This window comes from Bufo bufo, chromosome 3, assembly GCF_905171765.1.
Source record: "Bufo bufo chromosome 3, aBufBuf1.1, whole genome shotgun sequence".
Taxonomy (NCBI): Eukaryota; Metazoa; Chordata; class Amphibia; order Anura; family Bufonidae; genus Bufo; species Bufo bufo.
Window position 1 is genome coordinate 345,929,047 of NC_053391.1, and position 26,215 is coordinate 345,955,261.

Sequence of the window (26,215 nt, forward strand, 5' to 3'; positions counted from 1 at the left end):
CTGGATCATGTGATGGACCATGTGATGAGCGCAGTGACGTCACTACAGGTCCTTTTCCTCACAGATGAAGACAGAAGAGAAGTGGATTAAGGTGAGTTAAATTATTTTTTATTTTTTTTAAGCCCTCCAGCCCTATTGTACTATGCATTCTGTATTAAGAATGCTATTATTTTCGGTTATAAGGGAAAATAATATAATCTACACAACACCTAACCCAAACCCGAACTTCTGTGAAGAAGTTTGGGTTTGGGTACCAAACATGCCGATTTTTCTCACGTGCGTGCAAGACGCATTAAAATGTTTTGCACTCGCGCTGAAAAATCGCACACTTTCCCGCGACGCACCTGCATCTTATCCGGGCCAAAAACATGACGGCCGTGTGAAAGAGGCCTAAGAGCGACGCCTGTCAACTCCATGTCTTACGGACTCACAGTATTATTTCACTACCAAAGCAGACTCCCTATGCGTGTTACTGCAAGACACAGTGTTCTACACCACTACAAAGGCTCTCTACAGCCAGGAAATAGCTGTTTTTTACCAAAATTCGCAGTGAATATATTCGGATCGAACCTTATTTTTTTTTTAACAAATTGGCGAACCGGCGAATCGAATTTTTGAAAAATTTGTTCATCTCTAATAATTATAATACATTTAGTTTCGTTGTTGCGTGCGTCGTGCAAAATGCCACAAGGGGACCCACTGGGACCCTATCACTCAAGGGCCCACATGAACCTGGAGCCAGCACTGGGTGACAATCTAGGAACTCTCCTCTCATACGCAGATTTCCTGAAGCATTCTCCGAAACGAATATCAATTAGGGTAGCTAGAGTAATCAGGTCCTCCAGGGTTGATGGGAAATCACGGCCAGCCATTTAATCTTTTATGCAACCTGACAATCCCTGCCAGAAAGCTTCTACCAGGACGTCTTTGATAACTCAGAAGCCAAGGTGCAGAACTGTATTGCATATTGCTCGACTGTGAGGTTGCATTAAGGAAGGTGAAGAACAGTTATGTCCAGGTTCCTCAAATACCTCGTGAAAGGTAGCCTAGAATTCCTACAGATTGCTGGTCAGAGGGTCGCCACATTCCTAGAGAGGAGTAGCCCAGGAGAAAGATTCAGGATTGAGAACAGAAAGGCTACTTTGGACTAGTTGGTGGGGAACTGCAGAGCCCACGGTTCACTTTTGCTGCCCTGTAAGCTAATTAGTATCATTGGTACAGGGAGGAGGAGATGGCCGGGTTTCTCGGGGGGCGTCTCCTTCTCCCTTGCTGTGAGCTAGTCAATCGCAGAGCGTCACAGCCAGGGAAAAAATAAAGCTCACCTTCTCACTGGCTGTGACACCCTCCACTGCGATTGGCTAGCTCACAGCCAGCTAGAAGGAGACGCCCCCCGAGAAACACTGACGTCTCCTCCTCCCTATACCGATGCTACTAATTAGCATACAGGGCAGCAAAAGTGAACGGAGGGCAAATCTGGGGAATGGAGCAGCGCATCTGAAAAAGAAAAAGCACCCTGATATCAACGTATCATTCCCTACACTGTATACCTCCCAACTGTCCCAGATCTGGCAGGAGAGTCCCGGATTGCAGTGGCTGTCCCGCTGTCCCGGTACGGGGGAGCCATGTCCCACTTTCTGGCAGCTGTCTCTGCTTCCATAGGAAGCAGAGACAGTTGCCTGTATTATGATGAAGCAGATAGCCGGCATCGGCTCCCTGCTTCATCATTCCTCCCCCCTTGTCTGTGCGGGGGGAGGGCCGGTCGTCAGTAAGCCTCGGCTCCGCCTCCTCTACAGACCAGAGCAGCCGATGTCCTGCTGCTGCTAGGAACAAGGTAAGTATTTGGTGTTTATTTTTTTTACTTTCTGTGAGGGGCACATAACTGGACATATTACTGGGGGCACAGCTGGGCATATTACTGGGGGCACATAACAGGGCATGTTACTGGGGGCACATAACAGGGCATGTTACTGGGGGCAGAACTGGGCATATTACTGGGGGCACAGCTGGGCATATTACTGGGGGCACATAACAGGACATATTACTGGGGGCACATAACAGGGCATATTACTGGGGGCACATAACAGGACATATTACTGGGGGCACTTAACAGGGCATGTTACTGGGGGCAGAACTGGACATATTACTGGGGGCACAGCTGGGCATATTACTGGGGGCACATAACAGGGCATATTACTGGGGGCACATAACAGGGCATATTATTGGGGGCACATAACAGGGCATATTACTGGGGGCACAGCTGGGCATATTACTGGGGCAGAGCTGGACATATTGCCTGGTGCACATAACTGGGCATATTACTGGGGGCACATAACAGGGCATATTACTGGGGGCACAGCTGGACATATTACTGGGGGCACAGCTGGACATATTACTGGGGGCACATAACTGGGCATATTACTGGGGACACATAACTGGACATACTACTTGGTGCTCAGCTGGGTATATTACCGGGGGCACAGCTGGGCATATTACTGGGGACACATCTGGGCATATTAATGGGGGCACATAACAGGGCATATCACTAGGGGCACAGCTGGGCATAATTCCGTGAGGAGGAACAATATGGGCATAAATACTGTTTGGTGGCATGAAGGGGGAATAATTATTATGTGGGGGCATTAAGTGGACTGGTTGGGATTAGGTGCATAATTATGTTTTGGGCGGAGTTAGAGGCGTGGCCTAGTGCGGAAAACAATTTTGTGCGCCACACAATGTGCCCCTCTTTGTTCATTTACAAAGTTGCGAGGTATGATACCGTAATGTCAGGACCAGTGAAAAGTCCTCTTTAAGGTTGCGGTGCAGGAACAGAAGTGGTCAGGACATCGAGGAGAGCAGAAATAGTATGTAGGTAACACAGTAGTTGCGCCTGATGACCTTGCTCAGTAGTCACCTATAGCTACAACCCTGCTCCCAGCATAGCTTTATGGCTTTGTTTGGGCTGTAGTCGATGTAGTTGCACTGCACAAACCCTTATGGCAGGTGCTAAAATATCTGTAGTCACACGTGGCAGATTTGTTGCAGAAATGTAGACGTTTCCGTTAGTGTCCCATTCATCTGATAGGGGCATGCAGAATACCATGCACATGTTGCATTAAAGGGCTTGTCTGAGATTTTTAATGATCTCTGACGACCCCTGTAATAATAACATTCAGATAAATAGAACTAATTTTCAGTTACAGAAATTTCTAAGACAAATGTGTTGTGTATAGGGCTGAAACGATTGCTCGATTGAACCGAGTAATTCGTTTGTGTCATGTGACTACGGAGCGGGAGTGAAGCGCTTGCTATTACTTACCGCTTCGTGGTCACCCGCCGGCCCGTACTGCGCTGCACTTTCAGCCCTGACACATCGTCAGGACAGCAGTGCAGCGGCCGAAGAAGACGGAGGATCTGTGGAGTGGTGCCCCTACAGGAAAGGTAAGTACTGGCACTTAGAGGGGCAAGCTGATGGCACTTAGGGGGGCAAGCTGATGGCACTTAGGGGGGCAAGCTGATGGCACTTAGGGGGGCAGCTGATGACACTTAGGGGGGCAAGCGGATGGCACTTAGGGGGGCAAGCTGATGGCACTTAGGGGGGCAACTGATGGCACTTAGGGGGACAGCTGATGGCACTGGGGGGGGGGGGGGTAGCTGAAGGCACTGGGGTGGGGGAGAGCTAAAGGCATTGGCCGAATGGAGCTGATGCCCCCCCCCCCCCCCCCCCAGAATGGAGCTGATGGCATTGGGGGATAGTGGAGCTGATGGCACTGGGGGATAGTGGAGCTGATGGCACTGGGGGATAGTGGAGCTAATGGCACTGGGGGATAGTGGAGCTGATGGCACTGGGGGGGAACGGGGAACTGATGCACTTGAGCTGATCGCACAGGGGGAACGAAGGTTGTTGGGGAATGATGGCAGGGGGTCTGATGAGTTTTTATAAAGGAAAACAGTCTATTCATTATTTTCTTCTTATTAGAGTACTTGATTAATCGTAAAAATAATTGGCAAAATACTCAATTATTAAAATAATCGTTTACTGAAGCCCTAGGTGTGTATTAACGAGAGAAGTTATGATGAGCATGGTTTCAGCTTTCATGTGTAATAATCTGACATTTTTAGCATATAAGCCACCTGGGAGTCCAGTGGCCTGCAAACAACCCCTTCTGCTTTTACAGCCATGGAGGGTGTACTATATTATTCTCGTGTATGGCACCGCTAGGTAGGCACCACTAGAGGGAGCAGTTACAACAGCGACACTCAATGAGGGAAGAAGACGGAACTTTGACTCCCGTGCTCTGTGGTAAGGGGAATAGTATCGCCGTGCACTCGCTACTTCCGGTTCGGCCCTCCCGAAGATGGAGACTATACTGGAGCAACAGCGACGCTACCATGAGGAAAAAGAACGGCTTATGGATGTAATGACCAAGGAGATGATGGCGAAGAAGCCCACGGTGAGCACACGAGTGACCTGTCGGTCCCTCTATCCGTTTAGCGCCCGTAGATGCACCGCTCTTCCTTGCAGTAATAGGTTTACATGCGGTACTTTCCTCCTATGAGAGACTATATGATGGGACTTTATATCATGCTGTGTAGAGATGAGTGCATTAGTGCAGGTGCCCCGTGGAGCTGAATATTCACAATGTACACGAGACATATGGGACAGACTGTAAGTGTGTATCTCCATAGTGAGGGTACGTGGCCCCCAGAAACCACCATAAATATTAATAGTAGTGATTTTCAAGCAAGAAATCTGCAGCGTTTATAGCTCGCGAAAAGTGGACGAGATTTTAAAGGGCCCTTGAACGTCCGAGTGCTGAGACCCCCAGCGATCACTCAGGGGGGAGACGTGATCACATATCGGAGACAGAAGCAAGTCCGGCCTATAGACTTTCTGTAGAGCAAGATATAGGAGCGCTTGTAGCGACCGGTGGGGGGGGCTCAGCACTCGTGATGTGGATTTTAAATCTCCTTCATGTCAGTTTCTGTTGCGGATTTATACCCTTTCCACAAGACCTCTGCGCTATTCGGTGTGTATGCTGCAGAACATTTGCAGCGTATCTGGTCCAGCATTCTCCGTCCATTTATTGCGCATTTGCTGAGCGCGCTCCCGTGATTACATTTTCACTGCCTGGCCTGTCAGTCTTAGCGGTGGGGGCGAGCCATGAAGAGGAGAGAGCGGAGCCTCTGGGAGCAGCAAGGTGGAATGAATGGAGGGCAGCCACACATGCGCAGTGTGCCCTCCAGCACTTTGCGGGCTTCATTCTGAGCATAGGTGTGGGACCCCCAATGTCTGACATGGGAGTACCCCTTTAAAGGTGATGACCTATCCATAGAATGTGTAAACAGTGGAGGGGTCAGACCTGCAGCCTTGGATGGTTCCAGAAAGTAACAGAGATTAAGTCGATTCGCATAAAACTTTGTATGAGCCGAAGTTATTACTTCACGAAGTCTCGCGAGACTTCGGGTAATAACTATGTAAATTAATTTCTACTGTAAAAAAACAACAACTTGGCACCGAACTTGGGTTCGTTTCCAAGGTACCACCTGGAACCGAACCAGAGTTCGGCTGATCAGAGCCAATACGTTCTAAAACCGTACGGAGCGCAGTTTTATGCGAATCTACTGCATCCAAAGTGGACTCGCTCATTTCTACTAACAGTGTACGGCGCTGTATCTGCACAGCCCGGTGTAGTGGTCACTCTCGGGAGCACGGCCCGGTGTAGTGGCCACTCTCGGGAGCACGGCCCTGTGCCCGGTGTAGTGGCCACTCTCGGGAGCACGGCCCTGTGCCCGGTGTAGTGGCCACTCTCGGGAGCACGGCCCTGTGCCCGGTGTAGTGGCCACTCTCGGGAGCACGGCCCTGTGCCCGGTGTAGTGGCCACTCTCGGGAGCACGGCCCTGTGCCCGGTGTAGTGGCCACTCTCGGGAGCACGGCCCTGTGCCCGGTGTAGTGGCCACTCTCGGGAGCACGGCCCTGTGCCCGGTGTAGTGGCCACTCTCGGGAGCACGGCCCTGTGCCCGGTGTAGTGGCCACTCTCGGGAGCACGGCCCTGTGCCCGGTGTAGTGGCCACTCTCGGGAGCACGGCCCTGTGCCCGGTGTAGTGGCCACTCTCGGGAGCACGGCCCTGTGCCCGGTGTAGTGGCCACTCTCGGGAGCACGGCCCTGTGCCCGGTGTAGTGGCCACTCTCGGGAGCACGGCCCTGTGCCCGGTGTAGTGGCCACTCTCGGGAGCACGGCCCTGTGCCCGGTGTAGTGGCCACTCTCGGGAGCACGGCCCTGTGCCCGGTGTAGTGGCCACTCTCGGGAGCACGGCCCTGTGCCCGGTGTAGTGGCCACTCTCGGGAGCACGGCCCTGTCTACCAACATACATCTTTTATCCTTCACAGTAACAGCGTTAATAACATGTAAAAAGGTCCAAATTGCCTCTCAAGAACCAGAATGGAAGGCATGTATCCAAAATGGCTACCAATTGCCCTGCAAAAAAAAACAAGCCCCCTCCAAGCTCTGCTGGGGGGGAAAAAAGTAGTTAAGGCTGTCAGAACACAGCAAAGCATTTTTTTTTATTTTTTTTTTACTTTTCTTTAGTTTTTATTGCGCAAAAGTGGTATTGGCATAATCTTACTGACCCAGAGAATAAAGGTATCATGTTATTTAACCCTCACAGTGAACACGATAAAAAACCAGCGTCAGGAGTGCTGTTGACCAGTAATATGTGGAGTACATCTAGGGTTAATTCCAGTAGAGCAGGAGAAGAAAGGAGCCTTCTCCAAGCATTTAGTTGGTTCCTTGATGGGATTGCTGGTGGGTCTTACTCCACATAGTTTTGTCAGATTCGTCTGTAATAATCTGTATTTCCCTTTTATTTTTCTCTCCCCGCAGTTACGTGAACAGATAAATTCAGATCACAGAGCCAGAACCATGCTGGATGTGAGTATGGACCAGTACTAGTTCAGAGCAGCAGATCACGTTCAGTTCAGCGCATTTACTCTTCCAATGTTCTGTGTTATTTGCAGAGATACATGGACGTGAGCGCCAACGTCCGGGATTTGTACGAAGATAAGGATGGGTAAGAATATTTTACTCTCTGCCATGTACTAACTGTCCGGTTTGCCGCTAAAGTGGCATTTTATGACCAGAATTGCCAAGTAGAATTATGAATACAGCTGAGGCCATATTCAGATGGAGTCTGCACTGAAAAGTACAATGTATGTGAATAGGGTTTTGAAAACCAGTGCTGGAGAGTCTGAGGCTACTTTCACACTCGCGTTTGGTGCGGATCCGAGCATGCGCAGGGATATAGGAGAGGAGAAAATTTAAATACCGGATCTGTTATTCCGGATGAGACGGATCCGGTATTTCAACGGATGCGGGGGAAAAAAAGCTATCTGTTTGTATACGGATTGCTGGATCCGGCAGGCAGTTCCGTTGCCAGAACTGCCTGCCGGATTCTAACAACGCTAGTGTGAAAGTACCCTTACACAGCTCTGAAAGGCAAATCAGGTGAGCTATGGCCGTTATTGAGCAAGGAGATGGCAGAAATTCCACTGCGGAAAATCTGCTACATGTGGCTGCACCCATACACCTCCACATGGCATGGTACCCAGCTTTCCCAGGACCCTGAGAGGCTACTCTACCTACCTTTGCTACAGTATGGCTTACCACTAAATAAAAAGGCAAAGCTTTACGTTCCACTGTCTGGGAAAGTTGAGTAATAACTTCAGCAGAGATATGATGGAGGCCACACTTGATGTATATATACAACATTCCCCTCATACTATTAGTATATATGCTTTCATATACAGGGCAACAGTGAGTGTACTACTCATCCACAATACCTTCACATTGGTTGTTACCAATCTTACCAAAGCTCCTTATTATGCCGCCGTATAGGAAAGAGTGAAGTGTCACTGCGTAACTAGACAGATTTGCCCCTCAACCATGTAGGAAAGTTGAGTGACGTCCCTGTACTGTATAGCTGTGCTGTCCTGATGTCATATATGTGTGTATATATTATTGGGACTATGCAGTATGAATGCTGCTTCTGGCTATGTTGTAGTATCCGTTTCATACATATACTATCAACAAAATGACCACGATCACTGTGTACTTAAGTACGCAGCCTAAATCCAGCCCCCTCTTTCTAAACTTCCTGTCTCCCGTACACTAGCATCAGAGGGAGGAGGGAGAAGACATGGCTGCAGCCTGAGAGAAGAATTAGCTGCTTTTCTGCTTTATTTTTGATCGTCTGCACCTGTGATACAGGACACGAGGAGCATGAAAAATATGGAATTGTGTTAGATTTAGTTTGTTGCTTTTTATTATCTGAATTGTTTCGTGTTCCTTTAATTTAAATTCATTGTTCAGTACTTGTCATTTCATAAAAAAAATGAGAATAAAGCAATACAGAACACAGTGCTTGTATTATATATGGTGAATTGCATCATTTACCTTAATGGGCCTTGGGCTATGGGGGTGCTGTCTGGCTAGCACATGGACGGAAATGAATGCTGTCTGAATTCGGCCTAGATGAGCTCTTCAGAGAGCCCCAAAGCAGTTGTGCAGCCTCCAGACCTCCACTCACTATACGTGCAGGCAGTTCCTTTACCTCTCTCAGTACCGTGCATATGTATTGCCCAATTGAATGCTGCGCACCCATCTCTCTCCTTCCTGCGCTCAGTATTACTGACAGTGGAGTGACACTAAAGGCCTGTCTCATTTCCTAAATCCATCTTGGTCTTACTACTGCTCCTCTCCTCCACACTGCTTTGTTGTACTGACTGAAGTGGTGAGGTGCCCATGACCGCTGCAGCCAATCACTGATCTCACGCCATATAGTGTTGAGACCAGTGATTGACCCAGTATATGCATGTTATCACTGCAGCCAAGGAGCGGTATGCAGGTAAGTGCATTGAAACATTTAAAGAGTACATGGTTTTTGTGTATTTCAGGTTGAGAAAAGAAGAACTAAATGCAATTTCTGGACCCAATGACTTTGGTGAATTTTACAACAGACTCAAATTAATAAAAGAATTTCATCGGAAGCATCCAAATGAGGTGCGTGGTTTACATGTTGTAACGGTTTAAGGTCATTTCACTTGACGGGTTATGAGCAATTAATGGTCTAGGAATTAGAAGTGGCATGTGACGTCTTGAAGCAGTATTACGCAGCGCTTTGATGTAAATACTCTCAGATATGCTGGTGTGCTGTTTCACACGTTTGCAGTCAAAATACATGTGCAAAATTGAAAAATTGTATTGATTTCGAAATATTTCACAATCTTTATATCAGAAGTTGATTTTCTCATTAAATCAGTCTTGTGTTTGTCGGTCAGCAGAAATAGCCATGTGAACTTACCCTAAATCGCTAATACTATATATTTTTTTCTAATTGTCACTTTTTTTTAAATTTATTTTTTGTTACTTTCAAAGATCTGTGTTCCTATGTCAGTTGAATTTGAAGAGCTGCTGAAAACCAGGGAGAACCCTAGTGAAGAAGCCCAGAGTACGTATTTGGTCCAACCTTAAGAATCCCACACTAACCAATCTTTCAGTATGAGATTAAGTTGCCTTTGTGTTTAACCCTTTGGATAACAGAGGTTTTTTAGTTTGTGCATTTTCATCTTTTCTTCCCTGTCTTCCCGAGGCCATGACTTTTTTTTTTTTCTTTTTATAGCCCATCTAGGAGGATACAATATGCAGCACTCAGATTTATTCCAGCTTATACTATATTTCCATAAAATGACAGTATAAGCTGAATTTGCTGATATCCTATGTCGGCATGCCACCTGCTTGCCAACATAGGAACTGCAGGTCTAATACGCTGGTTCTCTTCAGCATGAATGACCTGCTTCCCCGATCGCCGGGGGGAGGGGTTAATCCGGAAGCACTCACTTCTGGGTTTCCTGCTATTTAGATGCCGTGGTCGCACTTGACCACACCATCTAAAGGCTTAAATGTCTGTGATCAGCATTTTTGCCGGTCTCAGACATGAGGTGCAAGCCTCTCCTGTTTGAAACAGCAGACACCCGCCGGCTATGGCACCCACTGCACACGCAAGCGGGTGCCATGTTTAAAGACCCTCACTGGTAGCAAAAGGTTTAAAGCATACCTGATATTTAAAAAAAAAATTGCATAATGGCTGTGCTTCTTTGTGCAATCGTAACTGTGAAAGAACAGGTCTTTTTTGGCTTCTCTAATGTCTTTTTCAGCCATATTATTTCCTGTTTCAGCTGCACAGCTAGATACATTTCACTCAGAAGCGGGGGGCATATCGCTCTTATGAAATCTGACAGCACTGTACTGCTGTGACATCCTTTCCCTTATTTCACACGTGTTTTTAGCTCCGGAGCTCAGAGCAGGTAAGGAGAGAGAAATCACACTTAGGCCTCATGCACACGACCGTTGTGTGTTTTGTGGTCTGCAAATTGCGGATCCGCAAAACACGGATGGCGTCCGTGTGCGTTCTGCAATTTGCGGAACGGCACGCACAGCCATTGATTATAAATGCCTATTCTTGTCTGCAAAATGGACAAGAATTGGACCGGTTATATTTTTTGGGCGGATCACGGAATGGAGCAACAGATGCGGACAGCACACAGAGTGCTGTCCGCTTCTTTTGCGACCCCATTGAAGTGAATGACTGCGGCTCGGATGCGGACCAAAACAACGGTCGTGTGCATGAGGCCTTACAGATACACATACTACATAATTTTCAAAACCTATGTAGAAGCAGTTCTTTTATCAAGATCTCAGCTAGCTGTGGTGACATGCCCACATTTTCTGGGAGCTGTCTTCTGAGTCCCTGTTACTAGGGACAGATCTTGCCTGACAACTGGTAGTGGACTGCAAATTAGGTTGAAGTGAGACCCCTAATGGCCATGACTTTTACAGCTTTTTTTCAGGTGAATGCAGGCATATTTTTTAATAAAGTGATTAAAAAGTTTGTTAGACCATTACAGGGATTCTTTAAAGCAAACCGAAAATTGATTTAGAGAATGTAGTAGCAAATTGGAGCCCTGAATGTTGAAAGGTTTTAAGGTGCTTGATAAAGATGGTTTACGTGCAGAGGGTTCTCCTTTCATTTATGCTGTATTTGCATTGTCAAGTTTGTCATTATTTGTCACTGACTTTAACAGTCAAAACTTTACTTTTGTCTGATTGAATGACCTATGCAATGATTTCCACAGATCTAGTGGAATTTACAGATGAGGAAGGTTATGGACGTTATCTGGATCTCCATGACTGTTACTTAAAATACATCAATCTCAAGTCGTCAGAGGTAAGATAACATGCAAAGGGGGGTTTAGGCCTTTCTTTGCCCTCCACCAGTCAAGTCTTTAAAGATGGCACCTGCTCACGGTGGTCGCAACAACCACCAGATTTCAGCTGTTTTACACAACAGAGACCAGGGGCTAATGCCTGTGATCGGCGGTAATGCTGATCACAGACATTTAACCCACTCAGATACCATGGTCAAATGTGACTACGGCATCTGGAAGCACTATAACCGGAAGCTGCGAGTTTCCTGGCCTGGGCCTCCTTTCCCTCGCTAAGATGGGGGACGGAGGCCCGTACTAGTAATAGGCCTAAGCTTGTACAAGGCTTACAGGACAGTAACTAGTATATTTCAATGCAGGCCTGGAGTTGGCATCACAGCATGGTATATACTGAATATTGAATTCTGTAATGCATAAATCTTATGATTGCATGTTATAGTCACTTATGGGGAAAAAAATATATAAAAACTCAAATCACCCTTTTTTCCCTAGAATAAAAAAGCTATAAAAAAAATGAAACTTCATGGGCATTACAGCCTCTGAAAACGGTCATACTATTAAAATATTAAAATATTTATCCCATACGGTAAACGGCATAGTGAAAAAAATCTAAATAGCCATTTTGTTTTTGTCACGTCACCTCCCAAAAATGTTTAATAAAATGTGATCAAAAAGCCTTACACACTCCAAAATGGTATCAATAAAGACTACAGATCGTCCCACAAAATTGAGCCCTGTAAACATACTATTAACGTTATGGGGGGTCAGAATATGGTGATGAAAAGAAAAAACATATAAATTATATAAATGTGGTATCGCTGTAATCGTACTGACCGCAATTGCGGACAAAAAAAGGCATTTTTTATTAGAGTGCCGACGATGTGCGGTCCGCAAAATGCGGAGTGCACATTGCCCTGTGTCCGTGATTTGCGGATCCACAAAACACATACGGACGTGTGAATGGACCCTTAGCGCACAGTGAACGCTGTGATGTCAATTTTGTCACACAAAGATTTTTTTCCCAATATGAGATATGGTAAATTAAATGGTGGTAATAAAAAATGCATCTTGTCCCGCAAAAAAAAAAAAATGCCCTACTATTGCTATATGAACGGAAAAATAAAAAAGTTATGGTTATTGGAACATGGGGAGTAAAAATGCAAAAATGAAAATAGACCTTAACCTTAAGGGGTTCAGGCATGATGGGACAGCAGATACATGACAAACCAAGACGTAGGATTCAAGCATGGGGGTAGGAGAGAACTGCAAATGAGGTGAATTTTATTTTATTTTTTTTCAATCTAAGGATTGAGGAAAATACATTTTAGTGTAAAGCAGTTTATGGCACAACCCATTTAATCAGCATATTATAAAACCAATCACTGTTTTGTGTAACTCAATCATTTGTGGACTTTTTCTCCTTTTTACAGAAACTGGATTACATTACGTATTTAGCCACATTTGACCAACTTTTTGACATTCCCAAAGAGCGGAAAAATGCAGAATATAAAAGGTGCGTACAAAGTGTTGTCAGGTTTAAAATTGCAATTCCCTGTATAGTGTGTTGCCATCGTAAATGTCTGTCCTTTTATGACTATATTCTCACAGGTATCTAGAAGTGCTTTTAGAATACCTCCAAGACTACACAGACAGGGTAAAGCCTTTGCTGGATCAGAATGAACTGTTTGGAAAGATACAGAATGAATTTGAGAAGAAGTGGGAGTCTGGGAGCTTTCCAGGATGGCCGGTATGTGATCTCTGCATAGCAGAAATTTCTTGATGTCCATGCATGTGTCAACCAAACAGTAACTGGTCTGTCAGTGACCACTATATGAACTGTTATCAGGAGAGTCTTGGTGATTTGTTACCTAGACAGTTGTCTATATACCCTATAAATGTGTGTGTTTGGCTCATGAAAAAATACATGATATTTTAATAATGGAAGGACAGTAAGTGGAGGCCAATCATCCTGAGGTATAAGAATTCAGCATGAATGACCCTAGCTTTCTTATTACAATAAATACAAGATTTTTCTGAGACAATTAAAGGGGTTATCCAGGATTTTTATATTGATGACAATATCTGATTGGTGGGGGTCCAACTCCGGGCACCCCAACAATCAGCTGTCGGAAGAGACAAGCGCCATGCCTCACTGGAAAGCTGCATTCTCTTCAAACAGCTGATCGACGGGGGTTCCAGGACTCAGACCCCACTGATCATGTATTGACCTGTCCTGAGATTACGCCCTTTAAAAATCTCTGAAGCCCCTCAATTGCTTAAAATAAAAAATTATGTCATACCACCCCTTTCTCCAGCACTGTTCTCTGTGGCAGTCGTCCAGTCCTCATGCCACTGCTTGTTTACAGCGGGGACAAGCCTGTTTACAGCGGAGGACAGTAATTGGCTTCAGCAGTCACGTGCGGTACCTGCACATCACCAGCACAATGTTGGTGATGTGTAGGTATACAGCATTTGATGTAGCCATTCTCTATCCTCTGCGGTAAACTGCTGATGACAGTGATTGGCTGCAGCGGTCACATGCCTTATACTTGACGTCCCAACTCCAGTTTGTAAAAATGTTTTTTTTTTAATTTTTTTTTTTATTGTTTAGCCAATTGAAAGGCTTGTCTGAGACATTTTATCTTTAACAGACAATTTAACACCTTGTATTGATTGTTTTCTGTAGGGTTCAAAGTTTATACAGTGCTATGCTTCATACCTCATACCTATAATGTACATATGGAGGATGCAGAACAGACCACTGCAGTGCTTGCATCCCCTTTCCTCCTCTACTGTAATGCTTTGTGATATACTTGCCAGGCTTTTCTTTGTTAGAGGAGCCAAGGACACAACATAATCTACCTGTTCAGAATGATAGGTGGTTGAATATGTATGTAAACGCATTAGGTAACTGTAGTGTCCTAAATGGTGTCCGTCACATAGCCCAGTTGCAGCAGAAATGCAGTTGTGATGCGGCCAAAAGCCCTGAGTAAAGCCAGCTAGCTAATAAGCGCTTGTCGATTGTTAATGGGCGCAAAGTCAGTAACCAGTTAGCGGCAGCCAGTACGTGTGACACCGCCCTATCTAAATATGAGACTTGACAGCATACGGTACTACTTAGGTGAACCTGTCCTGCATGCCATGCATAGAGCTTTGCTGCTCTTATTGCCCAGATCGTTGTGGTTATGCTATAAAAGTAAAATAAAGGCTATTTTGCATTAGAGCGGACGTGCGTGTTGTTATCCACAAGTCTGAATCTGGTTTCTGCATTTGGTGGGTTAATATCGCCCAATAAATCAATGTCGCCCCATAGCGATCAGTAACCAGAGAAGATTTCAATTCGCGCAAGCTATCCATGGCAAGACATGCACAATGTAATATGTTGATTTTTGACAGTTTGTATAACTCTGCTTGTGGAAATGATGCGAAGGAAACGCTTTTGTCTCTTGTAGAAAGAAACGAGCAGTGCGCTTACACATGCAGGAGCTCATCTGGACCTTTCAGCTTTCTCATCATGGGAGGTATGGTGTCATTTGAGCTAAAACAGGCTAAAATGATTAGCATTTGTCATATTTATCAACTGTCCTTGGGGGAGGTTTTTCAACTTGGCATGTGTGTAGTTAAAGTGAATCTTTCACTTTGAAAATGATGCCTGCTTTACAAGCCAAGCAGCATGTTGTAGAGCAGGAGGAGCTGAGCAGACTGATATATTGTTCTGTGGGAGAAGAGTCAGTAAATGGATGACAGCCTCCTTTGTATGATTGTGCATGCAGAGATAGCTATTACGTATTACTAGTTCTTTCCTCAAGCTGCACTTTTACACTCATCTCAGTTTTGTCTTCCTATAAACAATACTGCTGGTCAAATGTAAAACCTTTGCTTAGGCCAAGGGCTCTTAGATCGCATGATTTTCGGACCAATTATCAGAAGCAAATGTTCGTAGGAACGCTTGTTTCCAATTATTGGCTCGTATAATCGAGCAGACGATGAATGAGCAAACGTTCGTTTCATCGATCAGGATGAAAGATGCCCAGTGATCGGTAGCGTATCTCACTGTGTAATCAGGGATGTGCTGCCGATAATCATTAGAACTGAATGAGGGAGAAACAACTTAAGTAGCAATCAGGACGGTGCAAACGAGCGCAGATGGATGTGTTATCCATCGCCCGAACATAGGGGCCCCAAGAGTTACCAATTTGTCAGCTTCACATAATTACTGTGATTTGAGGCTACTTTCACACTAGCGGCACGGACCTCCAGCAGGCTGTTCCGTCGGGTGAACAGCCTCTCGGATCCGTCCTGCCGCTAGTGAACGTGTGCCCCCGGACTGCCGCTCCGTCCCTATTGACTATAATGGGGGCAGGGGGGCAGAGTTCCCGGCGAGAGGCTGCTGGAATAAATGTTGGACATGTCGTAGTTTTATTCCGGCAGCCTCTCGCCATGCGCTGCCGTGCCTCGCCGGGAACTCCGCCCCCACCCCTATTATAGTCAATGGGGACGGAGCGGCAGTCCGGGGGCACACGTTCACTAGCAGCAGGACAGTCCTGACAGGCTGTTCACATGACGGAACAGCCTGCCGGAGGTCCGTGCCGCTAGTGTGAAAGTAGCCTTAGTTCCACAGTATTTTGTCTATTCAGTTTAGGCCCTTAGGGCTCATGCACATGACCGTGTGTATTTTGTGGTCTGCAAAAAATGGTTCCACAAAAAACATGATGACGTTCGTGTGCATTCTGTATTTTGCGGAAAGGAACAACTTGCCCCTAATAGAACAGTCCTATCCTTGTCTGTTCTGCGGACAATAATTGGACATGTTCTATCCAACGTAACGGACATACAGAAACAGAATGCACGCAGAGTAACTTCTGTGTTTTTTTTGCGGACCCATTGAAATGAATAGTTCCGGGAAAAAAAAGGAATGGACACGGAAAGAAAATACGAGCATCTAATGGAAGTCTATTCAGATGTGTTAGTATTTGTAAAGCTTGTCTAATTGATTCCATTTACCATTCAGTACCTTGTCATTCTTCTCTTCTTGTCAGGAATTGGCTTCTCTCGGATTAGACAGATTGAAGTCTGCGTTACTTGCTTTGGGTCTTAAATGTGGAGGGTAAGTGCTACAGCTGTTTGTACTGCGGTTTGTAGGAAGAATTGTGAGTGCTGTGAAGGTTCAGTAGATCATTCATGCAAGGATTTTCTCCAACACAGGGCAATACAATTATGAAGTGCAATGCAGATTCGTTGCTTCAAAGTTGGGCGGTATGGAGTTGAAATAATAATTTAAAAACATAGGGATGATTACTAAGAGAAATGAGCCAAAATCTGCATGGCATGGGTTGCACCAGATTTATAATGTATTTTATTCTGTTATTTGTGTCCCATTTTCTGCTGTTGTGGGGAGGTAAAGTTTTGCTCTACAGTGGCAAGTTGCACCAAATGTATCTCGTCATGTGCATCATTCTGATCAACTTGATGTGCCTTGCTAGCTCAAATTGTTGCATCCTACAACACTACGGATAAATCTGATTTCTCGTGCATGGCATTGGGGGACACAGCACCATGGGTATATGTCCAACTACCACTAGGAGGCGACACTAGACATAAAAAAGTGTTGGCTCCTCCCCGTTGGGCTATACCCTCTCCACAGACACTAGGCAGCTCAGTTTTGTTCTAGTGTCCATAGGAGGCAGACCTGACCTGCTTTTTTGTGCAGGTCATCCTGCTACTTTTTTATTTTATTTTTTCTTTAATCATTTTTTCTTTCTCTGCAGGTTTCGGCCTGCGGCAGGGGTGGCTCCATCGTGTTCCACTTTAGTTGCCCCCCTGCGGGCGCGTACTCAGGTACCTGGCAGCCACCCAGTCCCCAAATCTGCTTCCGCAGTGGAATTCCGGCAGTCCCACGGTTCCCGTGTTGAGTCCGCCGAGGGGGTGGTTACTGCTGCGCCTGAAGACGTCTGAGGGTGAGTATGTTAGATTAGGGATCCCACCCTCCTTCCCACGCCTGGACGCGTTCCCCCCTCATGTTCCCTTCCCGGATACATGATACAGCTTTATTGCTGTGTGGGACAATGACTTGCCTCTGATAAGCTGCCTTGCCTCTGCTAGCTTGTGGGTTCTTTCTCTCAGCTGTATCCTGGCCCCTGAAGCCCCTGGCCTTCCGTTGTTTCTCTCCCTGGGGGTCTCTTCCTCAGCTCTCTCCCCCACCTGGCCCCCGTTCGTCGCGGCAATTCTGGGGCACTATCGCGGTCGCGGCCGTTCGCTCCCGGCCGCGCTCCATTACTTTAGTCCCCGGCTTTTCGGGCCTACTAGGCCGCAACTCCCCGCCCACTTTTTCTCTTCCCGGGCTTTCTCACGTCTCCTCCCCTCCGTGGGGGGAGCCTGGGAGGGGCCTCTTCTGCCTGCCAAGCCGGCCCCAGGTTCTCTGCTCTCTCTCTGAGAGGCGGTTCTTTCTCCGGCTGTCGGCTCCTTCTTTCTGCGGTCGCCGGCTCCTGCTATCTCCGGTCGCCATCTTCTGCGCTCGGTGCGCTGCACAACTCCTGGGGTCCGGTAGGCAGCCTCTGGCTGATTGCTCCACAGGCCCCTTCCCTCTCTCCCCTCTCTATTGCTGCATTCTCCTGCAGCCCTGCCACCTGAATGAGGTTTCCTGCCTACTATATAGCTGCTGCAGCACCTCTTGGGAAATGTTGTTTCCGGGGTTAGATAGGTCAGCCCTGCTGCTCTATGGGGCCCTCCTCTCCCGGCCTCCGTATCGGATCGCCACGATTTTCGTGCGTCCGTTGTCTACGGAGGTTTCCACGTGGTAGGGCCCCCTCCCGCGCGAATGGGCTCCCTCCATGGCGATCCTTCAGTCCCTGGCGGATTCGCTAGAGCGCTACCTACAAATTGCGGCCTCCTTCCCCCCCTGTGCCACGCGCACGCTAAGATACAGGGTCCCGCAAAGAGTAGCCCATGGACCACCCTTGGGTGGTCTCAACTAGCTTCCACCCCTCCCCGGCATCCTCGGGTCCCCCAGGACAGGCCGGAGGCTGGTGACGAAGCCTTCTCTGTCAGTTGCCTCTGGGGACACCTCTGCACCGATTCCCTCGGAACAGAGCATCAGGCGGTCTTCCACCATGCAGAATCCTCTGCGTGATCAAGTCAAACGTGCATAGTGGTTCCTACCCTACCAGGTTTGGTGCCCCTCTAGTGGACTTTCAGATGGCGCCCTCCTGCCTGCACAGGTAATTACCGCATAGGTAAGGCAGCCGTCACCGTGCTTAGCAGCTGGGACACCTACGCGGTGTCTCTGGTATGTACGCCCTCGTAGGCTGTGCACGACAGACCTTCCTGGCCCCTATCCAGGGGCTATGTTCTAGGCAAGCTGATAGTTCAGGCAAACGACACTTGTAGGGTTGGCTCCCCTTCTCGGCCTCTAAGGGTTCTTTTGTAGTGCCTGTACCAGAGAATACAGGCCGGCCTTTATGCCGCGGCGATTACATCTGTCTGTTTTCAGCTGCCTTGTTACTTTCATAGGTAGAGTTCCTGCTGACTGGTTAGGTGTCCCATGCGGCACTATTTCCCCCTACCGGGCGAGATACACAGGCCGCCTTCAATTGCTGTAGCAATTGCACCTGTCTGTTTCCAGCCACCTTGCTCCCTTCATGGGTAGAGTCCCTACACCATCCCCTGATGCTGTATCCAGTATCCCTGGCGGGCTCTTTTGTTCCGTGCGGCACTATTTCTCCCTTTCCGGCGAGATATAGAGGCTACTCTGAATTGCTGTGCAATTGCCTCTGTTTGGTTCTAGTGGGCACCAGGCTACCACCTTGTGCCCTTCATTTTTATTTAACCCCTCTATCTCCAGGAGCTGTTGCTTCTGTTTGGCCTTATGGTGCGAGATATTGAGGCCACTTTGTAGTGCCGTTGCCACTGCAACCTCATCTAGAGTGCACCAAACAGCCATCTTACTCCCTTCTTAGGTGAGTTTCTGCACCGGCTCTGATGCTGCAGCCGTTACACCTGTCGGGCTCTATGGTGTGCCATGCGGCCCTATTTCCCTCTATTTAGGTGAAATAGAGGGCATTCTTCAGTTGCCATTGCACTTACCTTGTTGTGGTGTGCACCTGTCATTCCTTGTGGTACCGTGTGGCCCTATTTTCTCGCCCATATTCCTTGGGGGACACAGGAAACCATGGTATAGCTCTGCTCCCTAGGAGGCGTGACACTAAGTGAAAGCTGTAAGCCCCTCCTCCATCAGCTATACCCTTCAGCCTGGAGAAGAGACTGCCAGTTTTTGCTTAGTGTCCAAGGAGGCAAGACACCCCCTGCTTATGCAGGGTTGTTTTCCTATGATTTTTTATTTTTGCGTTATTTGTTGTTTTTAATTCGGTTTTTTTCTACCTACAGGGACAACAGAGGCGCATTAGACCCCTCTGTTTCTCCCGGGGTTGAGTTGCGCCAGTGCCGGTAATTCCGCACTGCCGCCTCCCCCACAGAAGACAAGGTGGACCAGGGCAGCCTCGCTCCCCTGCGTCCCGCCAGCTCAGGGTCGCCCGCACGCCAAGTCCCTCCCCCGGCTTCCTGCCACTGCGGTGCCAGGAGCTGAAGGGGCGACCCCGCTGGATGGATTGAGGGCGAAGACAGCGTATGGTGAGACAGGCTGCTCCAGCCTCCCCTTCCTCCCTCCCACCGCTGCTACAGGCCTCCTGGGCTCCCATGGCCACTGTTACTACATGGCCACTGCTACATCGTGCGCCCACCCCTCCCCCCCCCCCGGGCATATATCGGGACCGTTACCGGGCAGGGGAGTTTATCTGGGCAAGTCCTTGGCAGGGACGCTGCCTTCAGGGGACGGCTGCAGGAAAAAAAGCAAGCCGTCTGCCACATCCAGGCGCGGAGGGGGCCGCTTTCTTGGCGTGAACGGCGCCATTTCAGGCCGGCACTTCATCATCCTTGGGGGTTAAAATCATTTTGCCGCGCGCGCGCGGCTCTGCTTCAGAGCGGCAGAGAGGGGGCGGAGCTTCCTACATGCGCTCTGCTACTTCCGGGTTCATCGCACAGTGCTGCGTGGAATCCTCTCTGCAGTGCGATCCGAAGCCGGTGCTGCTGCCTCTCCTCCACAGCCTCCTCAGTCTGTTCCCCTTACCGCTGCCGCTTGCATCATCCGGGTCTGGTAGGACTTTTAACCCCCTCCGTGCCACAGTACTGTCGCTTGGGTGTTATCCCCGTTCCTTTCCTTGGGGTCTCCCACTTTAAGTGCAACATCTTTGTTCCACCATGTCAGACCCTTCTACAGCCGCCAAGCCTTGGTACCATGCCTGTACTGCTTGTAGGGAACCCTTTCCCCGGGGGCAGTCTGATCCGCACTGTACTGCATGCCGAGCTCCACCGCAGCCTCAGTCGCCCGCTGTGTCGCTCCCTGCTGCCTCTGACCCGCCTGACTGGGCTAGATCCCTGTCCCAGGCCGTGGAAAGCCTCACTCATGTCGTGGGCCGCCTAATAGACAGGCCACCTACCCCGCAGGACGCCTCTCTGATTGTCGCGCCCTCCGGGTCCACTGCTTCTGCCGCTGCAGCGGGTTCACTCTCTTTTAGTGACCCCTCCCGAGCTAGGCACTCTCAGAAGCGTATTAGAGTAGAGCGAGCCTCCTCCTCGGATGCCTCCCTCTCCCCGCCACGCGTGCGCACCCAGACGAGCCTCTCCTCTGCAAAGGATTCGCTCTCTGAAGGTGAATTGGCGGTTTCAGATTTGGAAATGGACTCGGCCCTGCCGTCCAAGCTAGCCTCAGCGATGGGTCAACTCATCTCTGATATTCGTGACACCTTTAAGGTGCAGGATGATCCCCCTAGCTCGGACGCAGCTAGCGTCTCATTTATCAGACCCAGGCAGGTCTCAAAAGTCTTTCCAATCCACTCTGATTTCTCCTCTGTGGTGTCTAAGGCTTGGGCTCGCCCGGACGCCCGTTTTGTCAACCCCAAGAAGCTGGACATTTGTTATCCTTTTCCAGCCGATGTCGTGGCCACATGGTCTTCCCCACCCAAGGTGGACCCCCCTGTGGCCCGGCTGTCAAAGAACACGGCCATCCCTGTTCCCGACGGGTCCTCTCTTCAGTCAGCGGAGGACCGTCGCATGGAGACCCTTTCCAAGGGCATTTTTGCTGCCTCCGGTTCTGCTCTCAGACCGGTTTTTGCCTCTGCTTGGGCAGGGAAAGCAATCTCTGCTTGGGGTGCGCAGCTGGAACAGGAGTTGGACTCGGACGTCCCCATCCAGGACCTGCGTTCCTTGGCCCAGCTTATTGTTCGGGCCGGGAATTTTGTTTGTGAGGCCTCCCTTGATGCGGGAGCCCTTATTGCACGCTCCTCCGCCCTGGCAGTTTCCGTCAGGAGGGAGCTCTGGCTGAAGGTTTGGAAAGCGGACGCTGCCTCCAAACGTTCCTTGGCGGGGCTACCGTTTGCGGGTTCCCGCCTTTTCGGGGTCCGCCTAGACGAACTTATTTCGGAGGCCACGGGTGGTAAAAGCACCCATCTTCCTCAACCCCAAGCCAGGGGCGCCCCCCGCGGACGCCCTGGTGCGTCTCGTTTTCGGGCCTCCCGCAGGGCCTCTGGGGCTCCCACCACAGCTGCCGCTTCGGCTCCTCCCCAGGACAAGCATAGGAAGCCGTTTTTTCGGGCGCAGCCCTCCTGGCGCAAAGCCGCAGGCTGCCCGCACACCCGCAGCAAAGCAATCCTCTGCCTGAAGGCGCGCCCCCACCCACCCGGGTGGGGGGCCGGCTCCTCCTTTTCAGGGACGTCTGGTTGGCTCACGTCTCCGACGCCTGGGCCCTCGAAATTGTGTGCTCCGGATACAAAATCGAATTTGCATCCTTCCCTCCAGATCGGTTCTTTCGCTCCCGCCCGCCACGGGACCCGAAACGCGCGGTTGCGTTCTCCGCGGCCGTTCAAGCCTTACTGGACAGGGGGGTGATTACCCCCGTTCCTCTAGAGGAAAGGTTCCAAGGGTTCTACTCGAACCTCTTTGTAGTTCCCAAGAAGGGAGGTTCCGTGCGGCCCATTTTGGACCTCAAAAAGCTCAACCGTTTTCTCCTCCTTCGACGGTTTCGGATGGAGTCCCTCCGTTCCGCGGTGGCTTCCCTGGAGCAGGGAGATTTCATGTCTTCCATCGGTATACAGGATCCCTACCTCCATGTTCCGGTAGCCCGGTGTCACCATCGCTTCCTCCGATTCGCCGTGGGGGACCTCCACTTCCAGTTTGTCGCCCTTCCCTTTGGGCTGGCAACAGCCCCCCGGGTGTTCACCAAGGTCCTGGCCCCGGTTTTGGCCTTACTCCGTTCCAGGGGTGTTTTTCTGCTACCGTACTTGGACGATATCCTCATCAAGGCTCCGTCCCTTTCTCAAGCGGTTGCCAGCGTGGATCTCACTCTAGAGACTCTGACGAGGTTCGGTTGGGTCATTAACTTCCCCAAGTCCTCCCTTCCCCCCTCCAGACAACTGGTCTTCCTGGGAATGCTTTTAGACACGGGAGCGGCGGAAGTACGTCTTCCCTCGGAAAAACGTCTGATCCTCCGTGGGGCGGTTCGGGGTCTCCTTCTCCACCGTCGACCGTCCTTCCGCTTCTGCATGCGGGTCTTGGGGCAGATGGTTGCCTGCTTCGAGGCGATCCCGTTTGCGCAGTTTCACTCCCGCCCTCTCCAACGGGCGATCCTCTCCTCCTGGGACAAATCGCCGCAGTCTCTGGATCATCCCTTCCATCTATCGCCTCCGGTGAGGTCATCTCTCCGCTGGTGGTTACAGTCCCCTCTTCTGGGCAGGTCTTTTCTGCCACTCAACTGGTTGGTGGTTACAACCGATGCCAGTCTCTTGGGCTGGGGAGGCGTGTTTCCTCCCCGATCCGTCCAGGGCATTTGGTCTCCATTGGAGTCCAAACTCTCGATCAATGTCCTGGAGCTGAGAGCGGCCCTTTTGTCTCTACGACACTGGACTCATCTGTTGAAGGGTCATCCAGTTCGTGTACAATCGGACAACGCCACGGCTGTGGCGTACATAAACCACCAGGGGGGCACTCGCAGCGCTGCTGCAATGAGGGAGGTCTCCAGCATTCTCCGTTGGGCGGAAGCCCACGTCCCGGCCCTATCGGCAATTTTTATTCCAGGGGTGGACAATTGGGCGGCGGACTTCCTCAGTCGCACCACTGTCGACCCCGGCGAGTGGTCTCTTCACCCGGAGGTATTCGAGGCCATTTGCCTTCGTTGGGGCATACCGGACGTGGACCTCATGGCCTCCAAGTTCAATCACAAGGTCCCCGCCTATCTGTCCAGGGCCAGGGATCCGGGAGCTTGCGGAGCCGACGCCCTCGTTCTTCCTTGGCGAGGCTTCGCGCGTCCATACATATTCCCTCCCATCCCACTCCTGCCCAAGGTCCTTCGGAAGATCGCGGCGGAAGGCGTCTCGGTGATTCTGGTCGCTCCGGACTGGCCCCGCCGGTCTTGGTATGCCGACCTCATGCTGCTCCTGGCAGACGCGCCCTGGCCGCTGCCCGCCAGGGAAGATCTTCTCTCTCAGGGACCGATCTTCCACCCGCGTTTAAGGTCCCTACGTTTGACGGCGTGGTTGTTGAGACCACCGTCCTGACACGTAGGGGTTTTTCTGCGGACGTCGTCCGCACCATGATCCGTGCCCGCAAGCCGTCCTCTTCTAGGATCTATTATAGGACCTGGAGGACCTATTTGGGGTTCTGTGCCGATCTGGGGATTCCTCCGCTCCGCTTTTCTCTCCCCACCGTTTTGTCCTTCCTGCAGAGCGGACTTGCCCAAGGTCTGGGTCTTAGTTCTTTGAAGGGTCAGGTGTCTGCGCTGTCCATTTTGTTTCAGCGCCCACTGGCCCCCCTTGGTCCTGTCAAGACCTTCCTTCAGGGCGTGACTCACGCGGTTCCCCCGTACCGGCCTCCGGTACCGCCCTGGGACCTGAACCTGGTTCTCTCAGCGCTCCAGGCTTCTCCTTTCGAGCCTCTGCGGACGGTTTCCTTGCGACTTCTGTCCTGCAAGGTTTTTTTCCTTGTAGCCGTCACCTCTCTTCGGAGGGTGTCCGAATTGGCTGCACTCTCCTGTCTGGAACCTTTCCTAGTGTTCCACCAGGACAAGGTAGTTCTTCGTCCGGTCCCTTCCTTCCTTCCTAAGGTGGTCTCCGCCTTTCATCTGAACGAGGACATCGTTCTCCCCTCTTTGTGTCCTTCCCCTTCCCACCCTAGGGAGAGGGAGCTTCATCGCCTGGACGTTGTCAGGGCGCTCAAGGTTTACCTGGAGGTAACCAGCTCTTTCAGGCGTACTGACTCGCTCTTTGTGGTTCCGGAGGGGTCGCGCAGAGGGTTGGCGGCATCCAAAGTTGCTATCGCCCGTTTTGTCAAGATGGCTGTTACTGAGGCTTATCTCGCCAAGGGCAAGGTTCCGCCCCTCTGTGTTACCGCTCATTCCACTAGAGCGGTCGGGGCTTCCTGGGCTCAGAGAAATCGGGCTTCTACGGAGCAGATTTGCAAGGCGGCCACTTGGTCCTCCTTGCACACCTTCACCAAGTTCTACAGGGTGCATACTCATGCGTCGGCTGACGCTGCTTTAGGCCGTCTGGTGTTGCAGGCGGCAGTTGATTGATGCCTCTGGTGTTGGTCTAGTTTGTTCTGGTCCCTCCCTTCTGGGACTGCTCTGGAACGTCCCATGGTTTCCTGTGTCCCCCAAGGAATATGGGCGAGAAAAGGAGACTTTTGTATTACTTACCAGTAAAGTCTCTTTCTCGCTCTTCCTTGGGGGACACAGCACCCGCCCTTCATTTGGGTTTACAGTTGTGGTTCCGGCTTGGTTGCCCCCGTTGGGGCTTGACGGTTCTTTGTTCCGGTTGGTGGTTATCTTTCACTACTTGGACACGCAACTGGCAGTCTCTTCTCCAGGCTGAAGGGTATAGCTGATGGAGGAGGGGCTTACAGCTTTCACTTAGTGTCACGCCTCCTAGGGAGCAGAGCTATACCATGGTTTCCTGTGTCCCCCAAGGAAGAGCGAGAAAGAGACTTTACTGGTAAGTAATACAAAAGTCTCCTTTTTCCCTTCCCGAGCAAAATATAAGTGCCATAGCTAACGTGGCAGCCGTTGCACTTCTCTGGTCCTAGGGTGCTCCATGTGGACCCATCGCTCTAATCTTAGACCTAGTACCTCGGCCATCTCCAGATGCTGTACCCATTGCACCGGTCTGGTCGTATCTCTACACTACACAGCCTCATTTCTACATTACAGGTTGAGGACCTGTACCCTCCAAATGCGGTTGCATTCCTGGATGCTGTGGCTATGTTTCCACCCTCCTTAGTGTGCAACATGCAGCCACTTTACCTCGGTTTTCGGCGTGTATTTTTAGTGTCCCTGTCACCGTTCAACCCACGTGCTGGGCCCTATGGTGCAATCTGTGGCCCATACGGTTTCTGTATTACTGGGTGCTTCCTTCCCCGGGCACTAATCTGTGCTGCGGATGTTGGTTACTTCCCTTTTCGGCATCCTGGTTCAGCTCGAATATGGTAGCCATATCTGGCAGGGGTGGGCCAGCCCAACCTCCTCCTTGTCGGTCTATTTCTACTTCTGGTGTACCCAGTACATGACTGATCTGTTCTGATCTGGTGGGTGGTCCACATACAACCACGCTCCCTACACCATGGCCTGGTGGTTGTTGGTTTTTGTGCTAAGGTTGCTATTGCCATCCTTATCAAATACTACTTTCGGCTGCACTCCGCGTTCCACATATTATAAAGGAGTATCCGCGTTTCCTATTACAGGGCGGACCATTCCTCGTGGAGTACAGTGATCTCCACTGGATCTTCTCCTTGTTGGGATACGTAGCTTGCTGAGCTCCGGCCGCTGCGGTAGTTTTTCGGCCATCACTTGATGTCCTCCGCCACACGGAATCCTCCCTGGGGTCAGCGACATTTCCTCGC

General features: G+C 49.9%; 1 protein-coding gene across 1 annotated transcript in view; it reads left to right on the forward strand.

The window, feature by feature from the left end:
- Window positions 1–4,330: 4,330 nt before the first annotated feature.
- Window positions 4,331–26,215, forward strand: part of SF3A3 (splicing factor 3a subunit 3) — a 39,440-nt gene continuing 17,555 nt past the window's right edge. The window contains exons 1-10 of the mRNA XM_040424440.1: window positions 4,331–4,451; window positions 6,882–6,929; window positions 7,016–7,068; window positions 8,951–9,056; window positions 9,432–9,504; window positions 11,189–11,280; window positions 12,709–12,791; window positions 12,887–13,025; window positions 14,731–14,799; window positions 16,318–16,385. Coding sequence (XP_040280374.1) covers window positions 4,356–4,451; window positions 6,882–6,929; window positions 7,016–7,068; window positions 8,951–9,056; window positions 9,432–9,504; window positions 11,189–11,280; window positions 12,709–12,791; window positions 12,887–13,025; window positions 14,731–14,799; window positions 16,318–16,385 — 827 coding nt within the window. The 5' untranslated portion in view covers window positions 4,331–4,355. The remainder of the gene's footprint in view (window positions 4,452–6,881; window positions 6,930–7,015; window positions 7,069–8,950; window positions 9,057–9,431; window positions 9,505–11,188; window positions 11,281–12,708; window positions 12,792–12,886; window positions 13,026–14,730; window positions 14,800–16,317; window positions 16,386–26,215) is intronic.